General features: G+C 41.4%; 1 protein-coding gene and 1 long non-coding RNA gene across 2 annotated transcripts in view; one reads left to right on the plus strand and one right to left on the minus strand.

Annotated features, from left to right (window-relative positions):
- The window catches only part of LOC148149413 (uncharacterized), a 187,951-nt gene that overhangs the window by 57,488 nt on the left and 116,080 nt on the right, over positions 1–14,383 (minus strand). The window lies entirely within an intron of this gene.
- The window catches only part of daam1a (dishevelled associated activator of morphogenesis 1a), a 119,093-nt gene continuing 111,568 nt past the window's right edge, over positions 6,859–14,383 (plus strand). The window contains exon 1 of the mRNA XM_043697779.2: positions 6,859–7,065. Within this exon, the coding sequence (XP_043553714.1) occupies positions 6,877–7,065 (189 nt within the window). The 5' untranslated portion in view covers positions 6,859–6,876. The remainder of the gene's footprint in view (positions 7,066–14,383) is intronic.

A 14,383-nucleotide genomic window follows, 5' to 3' on the forward strand; every position in this document is an offset into this window, starting at 1 on the left:
TTGAAGGGCAACAACATGTTTGAAGACTTTGCAGAGAAGAGGGAGTTTGAAGAAAGTAGTGGTGTTGAAGTAGGAAGGGAAGCCATTGTAGGTGGTTTCCTGAATATGACTGAATAGATGAGAATGGAACCAGGACTTTGTGTGTGTGTGTGTGTGTGGTTTCACCCAGTTATCTGATGGATTAGACAATACTTCTGTGAAGAGCAGTGCTGAAGACTGAAGCTAGGTAAAGAATGTTCCAGAAAGTTAATATACCATGGTCACAGTTTCGTAGATCATTTGAACAACATCCCACTTTGGTACTGTGGCAGGGTTGGAAACCTGATTGGAGGAATTCATAGTGTTCTGGGTTGGCGGATATGCATTTGGAAGATAGCGATTTTGATGGAACACGTAACTAGAACCTTCAAGTTATAAATCAATATATAGAAACATGGGGGAAGGAATAGGCCATTTGTCCCCTCTTTTTCAATGTGCTCCAACATTGACTATAGCCGATCTTCTAATTCTAGTCTTTTCTTGCTCTTCTTCCTGTCAACATGTACTCTTGCTTTATGCTCACAGTTTAGATGGTGCACTTCGGTACCAGTGCTGGCTTATTTGCATGTTACAATGGGAGATCTGGTAATTATAATAAAATTTTATTAGTGTTATTTGAATTTGGGTAAGCCAACAACAAACATCTGGAACAAAATGTCAGGTACTGCCTGTGTTTGCAGCTTTTCCTGTTGTCATACATACCTGATGATATGATTTCAACTTTTACTAGAGGTGAACCTGTCAAGGTGGTATTATTTTTGGTTTTAAAAAAATTCTCAGCAGGTAAGTAATGAAGTTTAACTTATCTGTTGATTTTTAAAATAGTAAAATGTAAATGATTTTGTAGTTGGGACCTGGTTTGTCATTTCTTACTGATATTTGCACTCCTTTGGTATTAACTATGCTAAATTAACTAATCAAGTTGAGCAACATTCTTAACATTGAAAAAATATTCAAAGCTTTTGTAAACCAAGCACAGTGCTGTGTTATTTACTTCCAGATGAAATTTGATCTGAAAGTTAATGCACTGAAAAACCCTGGAATCCTGCGAATGAAGCGGAGTTGCTTTTTTTAAAAAAATAAAACTGCACAAAACCATCTCAAACATACATGTAGATTTGCACTTTATAAGTTGAAGATACGAATCTTGACAATCTGCTGTCACTTAATGCTTGCTTTCCTAACAAAATACTACAGTAGTAACCATAATGGTATTTTGTTACATTTAATAGTTACTGAATTCAGAAACCAGTTTCCCCATAAATAGTATTGCATAAAGTTCCTCTGTACATAGTGTTGGAACATATCAAATATACTTTGTTTAGATTCTTTTGATTTAATTTGACTTGAAACTGAGAAATATTTATTTCATGTCAGTCAGTCATATTCCAGTTTGTCATGGCTTCAACTTTAGTCAAGTAATGCAGGTTAAACTGCATGCCAATCATTTTAATAATGCTCTAATTTCACATACCCATGAATATTTTGTGATTGGGTCATCGACATGTACAGCATGGAAACAGACCCTTCGATCCAACTCATTCATGCCGACCAGATATCCTAAATTAATCTAGTCCCATTTGCCTGCATTTGGCCCATATTTCTCTCAAATCCTTCCTATTCGTGTACCCATCCAGATGTCTTTTTAAATGTCGTAATTCTACCAGCCTCCACTATTTCGTCTTGCAGGTCATTGCATACACAAACCACCCTCTGGGAAAAAGTTGTCCCTTAGGTCCCTTTTTTAAAAAATCTTTCCCCTTTTACCTGAAACCTATGCCCTCTAGTTTTGGACTCTCCTATCCTGGGAAAAAGACCATGACTGTTCACCCTATCCATGTTCTTCTTCATTTTATGAACTTCTATGAGGTCACCCCTCAGCCTCCGCTCCTGAGGAAAACAGCCCCAGCCTATTCACCCTCTCCCTATAGCTCACACCCTCCAACCCTAGCAATGTCTTTATAAATGTCTTCTGAACCCTTTCAAGTTTCACAACATCCTTCCTATTTGCAAGGAGAACAGAATTGAATGCAATATTCCAAAAGTGGCCTAACCAATGTCCTGTATAGATGTTAGGCAAATTGACCTTTCTCTATCTTTGTTTTTTGTCCACCCTTGCTGGAGTCTGAATTTATTCCAGTCTTTGGATCTTTCTACAGTTTTAATTGAGTGTATTGCCTGCTTTTTGCTTCCCTCCCTTTTTATAAAGGCTGAGTCAAATTTAGTAGTGTTCCAATCCACTGGTACTCCTCTAGAATCCAACAAGTTTTGAAAAATTACAACCATTACACACCATCAGGGCCAGGGGACTAATCTGCCTTTAAACCCATGAATTCGTCTAATACTACTTTCTTTAGTGATGGTATGTAATTCCTCCCCCATATTCTTTCGTATTAATAGGATGTTTTGAAGTACCCTTCACCATAAAGACTGAAACTCCTCTATCCACTTCTTTGTTTTCTGAAATTGTCTCCCTCGGTTCATTTTATAAGGGTTGATGTCCACTACGACCTCTTTCTTCCTTTTTCATATATCTAAAGCTTTTATTATTTTTTTTAAATTCCTCACTAGTTTCTCCTTGTAGTTTATTTTCCCTGTCTTTATTATATTTTTAGTCCACCTTTGCAGGAATCTAAATTTATCTCAGTCATTGGGTCTTGCTACAGATTTAATTGAGTGTATTCTGCTGACCTCACTTCTTTTTAGGTGTGGGCTTGTGTAGTCTTTGGCATGTTTCTTTTTTTGTTTGAGACAAATTGTTGAATCTATTATTGAGTCAGATGTACAGCATGGAAACGTACCCTTCGGTTCAACTCATCTATGCTGACAGGATATGCTAACCTAATCCAGTCCCATTTGCCAGCACCTGGCCCATATTCCTCCAAATCTTTCCTATTCATATACCCATCCAAATGCCTTTTAAATGTTTTGTAATTGTACCAGCCTCCTCCACTTTCTCTGGCAGCTCATTCCATACATTCACCACCCTCTGGGTGAAAACGTTGCCCCTTTTTAAATCTCTCCCCTGTCGCCCTAAACCTATGCCCTCTAGTTCTGGACTCCCACACCCCAGAGAAAAGACAGTGTTTATCCATGTCTCTCATGATTTTATAAACGTCTATTAAGATCATCCCTCAAAAGCCTCTGACGCTCCAGGGAAAACAGGCCCCAGCCTGTTAAGCCTCTTCCTATAGTTCAAATCCTCCAACCCTGGCAACATCCTTGTAAATCTCTTCTGAGCCCTTTCAAGTTTCACAAAATCTTTCCGGTAGGAAGGAGACCAGAATTGCATGCAGTATTCCAAAAGTGGCCTAACCAATGTCCTGTACAGCCGCAACATGACCTCCCAACTCCTAGACTCAATGCTCTGTCCAATAAAGGAATGCGTATCAAATGCCGTCACTATTCTATCTAACTGTGACTCCAACATTCAAGGAACTGTGAACCTGTACTCCAAGGTCTCTTTGTTCAGCAACACTCCCCAGGAACCAACCATTAAATGTATAAGACCTGCTCTGATTTGCCTTTCCAAAATGCAGCACCTCACGTGTATCTAAATTAAACGCCAAAGTAATAAATTCTATTTTTATTTCCACACTCTAATATGTTCTTAACCTCTCAGCAATTTACTTCCATTGCCTTTGAAAATGCTTAATCAACGTTCATGTCAACAGGAAATGTAAATCTTACAATCTTTGACTTCTTCAGGTGTAAATCTTTTTTCTTCAAATATTGAGTAGTACATTGAAAAGGTTTAGAACAATATGCAGCATTTGGATTAGTGTGAATGTTGAAATTGGGTTGTATTGATATATTGCAAGAATATAATTAACCTAGAGTTTACTATGGCAAATTTTATAGTTCATAACACCAAATATTCATGTGAAATAACGAGCAAAATAGGAGCAAACGTATACCACTAATCCAGAATCTGATTTCCAGCATCTGCAGTCATTGTTTTTACCTAGTTGATTTTAACCCTACTGCGAATCCTCTTGCAAGGATGCCTGCCTTGAAGGAGTTTTCCTCCTCTCTACAAGAATCTCAGGCTCTTTATTCCTGATGAAGGGCTTTTGCCCGAAACGTCGATTTTACTGCTCCTCGGATGCTGCCTGAACTGCTGTGCTCTTCCAGCACCACTAATCCAAAGTATGCCAATCAGGCCCATTCAGTGATCTGATCATGGCCTTGACCTCCCTTTACTGCCTGTCCCCATAACCCTAGACTTCCAACTGAGTTTTGATCTACAAGAATGATTATCTACATTGGTCAACGTATATGCATGATGAAGCTACATATCACCAGCTATAGTAATGATTTGGCCAATGGGGCAGATCTGAAACATACTGCCAAGTCTCTGCCATTGTTGTTCTGCATCATTAAGAACTATCCTGATATAACTTGCATGCCAACATTTCTCCCTCCACAGGTCAAATGCTTCAGAAAATGTGCATATTTCCAGCCTATCATTTTGCATAATTTTAAACACCTGCTGTTGAACTTTAGTATTTAGGAACATTTTCATGAAATGCAGTATACTGGAACCTTTTTTGGGGGAATGTTGACGTTATTGGTGTTGATATCCTTTATCTAACTGTCAATATTAGAGTAAAGCATCCTAAATTGTTTTGCACACCCTGTTTTTACCATTTCCTCCATTATTACATAAATTCAGCCTCCAGGAAGGCGGTATTAACTTTACTACTTTTGCTTATTGTCATTCCTGTGCCATGGGTATAATGGTACACAAATGTGAGGCACAACTTGACCTAATCCTATCTGTGTTTGTTTTGCGCAAGAGATCGTGGATTTGTAAAATGATCATGAAGGTTCCCTCGCAATCACTAGTCAGCTGAGAATCACAAGTTCCTTGAATTTTAAATAATGTGAAACTGACATCTTTACATAGGAACTTGAATTTTCGGCTTTGTAATAAATGCAAAATGTCTAGATACTAAATTATATAAATTAATTATCTAAATACAGTAGAGCCTGGGTTTAGAAAGGAATTGGATTAATATTTATAAAGATACTTTGAGCTCAGAGTTCACGTTATGGCTCCATGCAAGCTTGCAAGGATCTAAGAGCTTGTTCAAACATGATTTATGTCTCTTCATATTACTGGAACAGTATATGTCTACCAGTTCTCTAATGCAGATGCATTGGAATATCATCTTGCCTTATATTTTTTCTGTTTTAATGTGCATTACATTGTAAACAGAGACGGCAAAATAAAACACTTTTCGACACTTTTTTTCTTTAAAGAAATAATTTTTACTGCAAGCTAATTGTTACTATGTCTTAAGAGGTTAAATAAAGTTAGTACATGCAGCTCTTCAAGAGATTTGTGCACTTTGAACTGCAACCACACAGAATGTTTGTTTTGTTTTAAAAGAAAGTAATTTTCTTTTAAATTATATGGTGGCTACTTCTACAAATTGTCAGCAGTTCTGACCTCTTCATAATGTTGAATTTTGGAATATAAAATGTATAAATGTGAACTTTATACTCTCCAAAATTGAGAAGCCATGTACTATTTAAATAGAAGGTAGTGGTACTGGGGGAATTTGGATGTCCTGGTACACTTAATTGCAGAAAATGACTGTGTAGGTAATAGTGATTAGGAGTGTTGGAATATTATTTAAAGTTGGAATGTTTTACTGTAGAGGAGTACAGGGGTATTTGCAAGGCCACATCTGGAGCACTGTATATAGTTTTGTATGGGGGCGGAAAAATTGCTTTAGAAATAGTTCAGAGAAGGTTAATTCAACTTATTCCTGCAGTGATGGGCCTACCTCATGAAGGGTTGAACCAGTTTAACCTGTGTCAGTTGCAGTGTGGAATAAGGGGGGGGGGATTATATTTGAAACATGATCTGGAAGGGACTAGATGAGGTGGAAGAAGGATGTTCCCTCTTGTTTGGGGGAAACTGAAGCTAGCAAATATAAATTTAAGAATAAGGTGTTTGCCTTTGAAGACCAAACAAGAGAATTTCTTTTCTTTTTAAGAGGTGGTGTGTTTGAAACAAGAAGGTCGTGAAGCCTGGATCTTTTATGGATGGTTAGATTCTGAGGAAGGAAGAGTTCAATGGTTTTTGTATCAAACTTTCACCAAAGACTCAATTTAGTTGTAGATAATTATGAATTGTAATAATTAAACTTGGCCTGCTGAAAATTTGGAAACTGCTGTCTAACATATTGACTTAGCTGCCACAGCGTAGTGATTGGTGGATATATTATTGATGTATAAAATTTTGGGCTATTCAGAAAATCTTTCTATTTCAATCTGATTACTGGACCCATTGTGAACTAATCTTCATCCAAGTATGCATAAATTTGAGAAAGTATACTTGCGTTTATCTAAAAATGTTTTGGCATGCTATAAGTTGTAGTTGCGAATAGAAGCAGACTGAGCTGTTCCAGTACATGCACATTATGGTATTTACTTGAAAAGGTTTACAGCTAAAGATGTTGCTTGACATGTCGAAGTTGTGACAACGCTGGCACTATATTTTCAATTAGTACAATTGATCCTGAAAACAATCCTTGACTACTTTGTGAAAAATAATTGCATTACTCAATTATTGCATTAGCTATTAGAAATTCTAGTCCTCAAAAGATTGATTTTTAAAAATGAAATGGTACTAGTTGTTTTTCTTAAATGAAATGAACAAGTAGAATGTTTATAATGTAGGTTGGAGAAAAACTAACTTGGGTCAACCATGTTGAATATTTAAAACCAGTGCATGTGAATTTTGACTTGCCACTTCTTTACTAATGTAATTATCTCTTTTCAGTTCTGCAGGCACCATTTGCTGTGACAAGTAAATAAAGAAATATGAACATGGCCCCTCGAAAAAGAAGTAGTCGGGGTCTTTCCTTCATATTCTGCTGCTTTCGAGGGAGTGACCACCCAGAAATCACATACAGACTGAGAAATGACAACAATTTTGCATTGCAGACAATGGAGCCGGCATTGCCCATGCCTCCAATTGAAGAACTGGATATCATGTTCACTGAACTTGTGGTATGTATGTAGTCTCCATAACCATCTAACATGAATCTTTGTTTTAAGATGCACATCAATGTGACTTAGGCCAGTTCCGGAGAATTGCTAATTGTGAAATCTTGTTGCAAAAGAATGAAGATTTGCATAAAAGAGGAATAATTGTTTGACCAGAAGTAAATAATGCATGTGTTTGTGTCATCCTCTTGTAACAGTGAAGTAACTTTGCCAAAGTAGTAATCCTATCTGAGATGTTAAAATAGCTTCTTGACAGAGAGAAGTAAAAGTTGAGGTCATGCTTAACTACCACCCTCTCTCCTTTCATCCCTTTTTATTGAGTAAGACTTGTGCACAAGTCACTTTGGCTCTTCTACTTGGGATGCGATGGAACGGGATGTGATGAGTGATAGTAAAGGAAGAAATGTTGAGGGGGGGAGGAGGAGAGCTTATCAGCTTGTATATCATTATGTATGAAATTTATACAAATACTATTTTGTACAAAATGCATTTTATTCTTTTGTGTATGAGTACCTCTGGCAATCCTAGTATTTGTTACCTATTTATTAATAAATATTCATTATTCTGCCTCTTTCTCCTCCTCTGCTGCCACCTCCATCTTTCCTTTTCTATATCACAGCCATTGCCTTTCCTTTTCTCCTCTGCTGCCTCCTCAGTCTTCCCTTTTCTCCTCCTTGCACCTTGTGCACTGATGACTTCCTTTTATCCTTCCGCCATCCTCCAATCCTGGAGAAGCAGACTCTGCCATGGGTGGGATAGGTGGTGTTTGAGGTGGGTATTGCTCTCTGGATTCTCATTCCACTGCTTGTGCTTGGCCTCCCTTTGCTCCACTTGGTGATGCTCAAAGTGGTTGGTGCCTTTTGGAATGCTTTTCCAGTTTGTTTTCCAGGGGAATTGATTTCCATGTGTCGGTGGGGATGTTAATTTGTTTCAGGAGGCGTTCAGGGTGTTCTTGTGGCATTTTCTGTGCCTCCCCAGTGATTGCTTACCTTTGCAGAGCTTGGATTAGAGCACCGATCCTCGTCCTCTGACCCAAAAAAAGGTTCTGTCTGTTGGTTGGTAAGGCCTTTTCTTCCGTGTTGCAATTTTTGGCGGTCTATTTGGGAATTTAGAATAGTGGGAATGGAGGTTAGGGCAGTTGAATGTTCCTCCTGCAGAATGTGGAAGGCAAGGGTCACATCTGGTGTCCATGCTGATTTCGTTTGTAGAAAGTGCACCCAACTCCAGCTCCTCAAAAACCGCGTTAGGGAACTAGATTTGGATGAACTTTGCATCATTCGGGAGGCGGAGAGGGTTATTGAGAGGAGTTACAGAGACGTGGTTACTCGACAGTCACGTGAAGAAGGTAGATGGGTTACCATCAGGGGGCGGAAAGGGAATCGGTAGGCAGTGCAGGGAACCCCTGTGGCCGTTCCCCTCAATAACAACTATACTGTTATGGATACTGTTGGGGGTGGGGGAGGTGGAGGTGGAATGACTTATCGGGGTAAGCAATGGAGCACAGGTCTCTGGCACAGAGTCTGTACCTGTTGCTCAGAATGGAAGGGGGCAGAGGAACAGAACTTTAGTCATTCGGGACTCCATAGTTAGGGAGAAACAGATTTTGTGGGAATGAGAGTGACTCCCGATTGGTGTTGCCTCCCAGGTGCTAGGGTTTGTGTTGTCACAGATCGGGTCCTTGGGACCCTTTAGGGGGAGGGAGAGCGGGAGCAATCCCAAGTAGTGGTCCACATAGGCACCAACAGCATAGGTAGAAAGAAAGGTGGGATCTAAGGCAGAAATTCAGGGAGCTAGGATGGAAGCTTAGAGCTAGTACACAGAGTTGTTATCTCTGGTTTGTTGCCTGTGCCATGTGCTAGAGAAGCGAGGAATAGTGACAAGGCAGAGTTGAACACGTGGCTGCAGGTATGGTGCAGGAGGGAGGGTTTTGGATTCTTGGATTCTTGGATAATTGGAGCTCAATCTGGGGAAGTTAAAAATCACACAACACCAGGTTATAGTCCAACAGGTTTAATTGGAAGCACTAGCTTTTGGAGCGCTGCTCCATCAGGTGGTTGTGGAGGGAATCTGGGGAAGGTAGGACCTCTACAAACAGGATGGTCTTCACCTGAACCAGAGGGTTACTAATATTCTGGGGGAAAATTTGCTAATGCTTTTCGGGTGGAGAGTGGGCTTTAAACTAATACTGCAGGGAGATGGGAACCTGAATTGTCGTTTGTGTACAGGAGGTTGAGGGTAGTGAGGTCAGGGATAGGTTTACAAGTTTGTGACAGGGCACTGACAACCAGGATGTTGGTTTGAAATGTGAGTACTTCAAAGCCAGCAGCATCTGGAATAAGGTGGGTGAACTTGCAGCATGAGTTGATACTTGGGATTTCGATGTTGTGGCCATTTCAGAGACATGGCTTGAGGAGGGACAGGAATAGTTGTTTAGATCAGAGTGGTGCTGGAAAAGCGCAGCAGGTCAGGCAGCATCCGAGGAGCAGGAAAAGCGACATTTCGGGCAAAAGCCCTTCATCAGGAATAGAGGCAGGAAGCCTCCAGGGTGGAGAGATAAATGGGGGGTGTGGGGCGTGGGGCTGGGGAGAAGGAAGCAAAGAGTACAGTAGGTGAAGGGGGTGGGGATGGAGGTAATAGGTCAGAGAGAGGGTGGGGCGGATAGGTGGGAAGGGAGATTGGCAGGTAGGATAGGTCATGAGGACAGTGCTGGGCTGAAGGTTGGAACAGGGGTAAGGTGGGGGGAGGGGAAATGAGGAAACTGGTGAAGTCCACATTGATGCCTTGGGGGTTGAAGTGTTCTGAGGTGGAAGATGAGGCGTTCTTCCTCCAAGCGTCAGGTGGTCCGGGAGCAGCGGTGGAGGGGGCCCAGGACCTGCATGTCCTCGGCAGAGTGGGAGGGGGAGTTGAGATGTTGGGCCATGGGGTGGTAAGGTGTACTTTTGGTTGTGGGTAAGGTGTTGGAAAAGGTTATAGGAAATAGGATTTATAATCGCGTGGAAAGGAATAATTTGATTAGGGATGGTTAACACTGTTTTGTGAAGTGTAGGTCATGTCTAACTAACCTTTATTGAGTTCTTCGAAGGTGACAACAGGTGAATGAAGGTAAAGTGGTTGATGTGGTGTATATGGACTTCAGTAAGGCATTTGCTAAGGTTCCACACGTAGGCTATTGCACAAAATAGAGTTTTGGGATTGAAGGTGATTTAGTGAATTGGATCAGAAAGTGGCTAGCTGAAAGAAGACAGAAGGTGGTGGCTGCTGGGAAAAGTTCATCCTGGAGCTCAGTTTCCAGTGGTGTTCTGCAATGATCTGTTTTGGGGCCACTGCTGTTTGCCTTTTTTCTTTCCTAAATGACCTGGATGTGGGTTTGGAAGGATGGGTAGTAAATTTGTGGATGACACTAAGGTAGGCAGAGTTGTGGATAGTGCTGAAGGATGTTGTGGGTTACTGAGAGACATGGGTAAGATGCAGAACTGGGCGGAGAAGTGGCAAATGGAGTTTAATACGGAGAAGTTTGAGGTAGTTCAGTTTGGAAGGAGTAATAGGAATGCAGAATACTGGGCTAATGGTAAAATTCTTGGCTGTGTAGATGAACAGAGATCTTGGTGCCAGGTACATAAATCCCTGAAAGTTGCTACCCAGGTTGACAGGGTTGTTAAGAAGGCATATGGTGTGTTGGCATTTATTGGTGAGGGAATTGAGTTTCAGAGCCATGAGGTAATGTTATAGGAAGGATGTGGAAGTTTTGGAAAGGGTTCAGAGGAGATTGATTAGGATGTTGCCTGGTATGGAAGGAAGGTCTTAAGAGGAAAGGCTGAGGGAACTGAGGCTGTTTTCATTGGAGAAAAGAAGGTTGAGAGGTGACTCGATTGAGACATACAAGATAATCAGAGGGTAGAGAGAGTGAACAGTGAGAGCCTTTTCCTCGGTTAGTGAAGGCTAACACGAGGAGACGTAGTTTTAAATTGAGGGGTGATTGATTTTAGGACAGGTATCAGGGTAGTTTCTTTACTCAGTACTAAGGGCGTGGAACGGCCTGCCTGCAACAGTAGTAGATTTGCTGATGTTAAGGGCATTTTGGGCATTGGGCATACATATGGATAATAATGGAGCGGTGTAGGTTAGATGGGCATCAGATTAATTTCACAGGTCAGCGCAACATCAAGGACCGAAGGGCCTGTATTGCGCGGTTATGTTCTATATACTTGATTGGGGAGTTTTGTGTTCGGCCTGAGGACAATGCTGCATCTGTCACAGCTTTTCATGTGTGAGCAGTGACTCGATACTGACGTTGTTGGCCTGGGAGAGGACTGTCTTTTCTATGCATACCCTGCCACTGGATATACAGGATTTTTGTGAAGGCAATGCTGGTGATGACTCCAAGGAATTACATGTCTGTTGTACATAGTCCATGTTTTTGCTGCATATACAGGAGGGTGAGGCCACTGGCTGTTTTGTAAGCTATAAGCTTGATCCTGAGTTTAAAGTGTAACTTTGAACACATTCTTTTCCTGCAGCATCCATTGGAATCGATGTTGGATATTATCATTAATGCCTGTTCACACATAGGTCACTCGCAGTTTACAGGAAGTGGCAGGAATGAGCTGAAATATTTAGTTTGAGGCCCATTGCCCCATATGCCTGGGTGGATACATTGATGGATTGTAACTTGGCTTCGGGCCTGTGCATACGCAATGTTGTCTATGTACTGCATGTTGTTGACAAAGTTGGAGGTGGTTTTGGTTTGGAGCTGTTAAAGGTTGAATCATTTTTTGCTCATCCTGCAGGTTAGGTTAACTCCACTCCAGCAAGGAGCCTATCTGGAGATAAGGTGGTGTGCTGTGGTGAGGAAGATATGGAAGAGTGTTGTGGTGATGATAGAGCCCTGCTTGACCCCAGTTTGCAATCATAGTGGGTCTGTGGTGGATCTGTTGGCAAGGATCATACCTTGCATGTCGTCATGAAACAGGCAGAGCAATGAATTTCTGCAGGTAACTGAATCTTAGGATATTCCATAATCCCTCATATTTGACAAGAGTTGAAGGCCTTTGGAAGTTCGAACATGACCACGAACAGAGGTCGGCACCTTTCCCTTCACTTTTATTGGATTTGTCACGGAGTGGAAATAATGTCCATTTGTGCCTCTTTGACAAGCAAAAGCCAGTTTGAGATTTTGGGGAGGGGCTGTTCAGCCACTGAAAGGAGATGGGTTGAGGAAGATTCTCACGTCGATCTTTCCCATGGCAGGCAGTGGGGAAATCCTTCTGTACTTTCCACAGTTGTACCTGTCTCCTTTCTGAGATCTCCCAGCATGCTTTATTCCTTCAAGGCAAGGACGATGGCTGTGGATTTGTCAAATTTTTTTTTGAGCTGTCAGATGGCTTTTTTTGACTTTACAATGGGTTGATTATGCACTGAGATGATGGCAGGTACTGTGGCATGATGATGTCGAGAGCACTTATGTTGAAGGCTGCATCTTGATTGAGGAGGTCCTCTAAGTGCTGTCTCTAGCAGGCGTTGATTGCTTGTTGGCTTTTATTGAGGCACTCTCTGTTTTGGTTCTTAGTGGAGTGAGTCTCAGGATTCTCGGTCTGTAAATAACTTTGTACTGAAGAAGTTGTACACTTCATGGCTATTGACGAGTGTCATGCTCTTTTTGTACCCACCATCTATTCTTTCGGTGACTGTTTGTTTCTTTATTGCACCTCGTCCTTCAGTTGCCTATAGGTTTGTTTATTCTCATTTGAATTTTGTTGGAGCTACCGGTTCACGAACACATCATGCGTGTGTTGTGGGAGATCCTGAATCTCTTGATCATTCTTGTTGAATTGGTCTTGGTTCATGGTTGAGATGCTGAGCATCTCTATACCATTGCTCGCTGTGGTGGCGTTTGGAGGGGACCAGTTGCTGTGGGCACTTGTAAGAATCTGGCATATTGGTCTTCATCAGGATAGTTGAGAGGCACCACCTGAATACGTCTACCTTCTCAGGGTCTTTTAAGTCCAGCAGTAGTAAGTCATCTGTGGCAGAATTTTCCTCGCTGAGATGTTAGAATGCGGTGACAACTTCTTGCCACAGAGGTAAAATTCAAGTGTCTATTGTCCATTGTCATTATCCATTGTCATTAGGTGTTACCGATAAACAGGTTTGGGGCGGCACGGTGGCACAGTGTTTAGCACTGCTGCCTCACAGCGCCAGAGACCCGGGTTCAATTCCCGCCTCAGGCGACTGTCTGTGTGGAGTTTGCACATTCCCCCTGTGTCTCCGGGTGCTTTGGTTTCCTCCCACAGTCCAAAAATGTGCAGGTTAGGTGAATTGGCCATGCTAAAATTGCCCATAGTGTCAGGTGAAGGGATAAATGTAGGGGAATGTGTTTGGGTGGGTTGCGCTTCTGCGGGTCGGTGTGGACTTGTTGGGCCGAAGGGCCTGTTTTCACACTGTAAGTAATCTAATCTAATCTAAGTTCCATTATGTACGATGGGATATGAGGAGATAAAAACTGAAAGGAAGAAGTGGTTGAGAGAGTGGATAAGAGATGGAGTGCTGATCAACTTGTATACAAACTTAGAATCATAGAGTCACAGATGTACAGCATGGAAACAGACCCTTCAATCCAACTCGCCCATGCCAACCAGATATCCCAATCCAATCTAGTCCCACCTGCCAGCATCTGGCCCATATCCCTCCAAACCCTTCCTATTCGCATACCCATCCAGATGCCTTTTAAATGTTGCAGTTGTACTAGCCTCCACCACTTCCTCTGGTAGCTCATTCCATACATGTACCACCTTCTGAGTGAAAAAGTTGCCCTTTCGGGCTCTTTTATATCTTTACCTTCTCTTTCTCTAAACCTATGCCCCACACCAAGGAAGTGACTTTGTCTATTTATCCTATCCATGCCCCTCATGATTTTATAAACCTCTATCAGCCTTCGCTCCAGGGAAAACAGCCCTAGCCTATTCAACCACTCCCTATAGCTCAGATCCTCCAACCTGGCAACATTCTTGTAAATCTTTTCTGAACCCTTTCAAGTTTTATAACATCTTTGCCATAATTAAGCAATTTGGGGGAACACTGATCTAGCCACATATGAATTTCTAGAGCGAATGTAAGGTTCTTCAAAGACTGCTTAAATGATATATTTTGCAGTGCCCATAAGATGCATTTTAGAGTGAGCATTCTTGATATGTAAACAATTGACTGACAAACAGATCACTGATGGGTTGACTGATTTTTCTTTTATTCAATGAAGCGAAGTTCTACTTTTAAAGAAATCATGGACGTTCTGTTGATCCTGAAAGTGCACCTATTAAATTGGACT

The sequence above is a fragment of the Chiloscyllium plagiosum genome, unplaced genomic scaffold, assembly GCF_037043375.1.
Source record: "Chiloscyllium plagiosum isolate Xiang-an unplaced genomic scaffold, Cpla_swu_hap1 HiC_scaffold_8, whole genome shotgun sequence".
NCBI lineage: Eukaryota > Metazoa > Chordata > Chondrichthyes > Orectolobiformes > Hemiscylliidae > Chiloscyllium > Chiloscyllium plagiosum.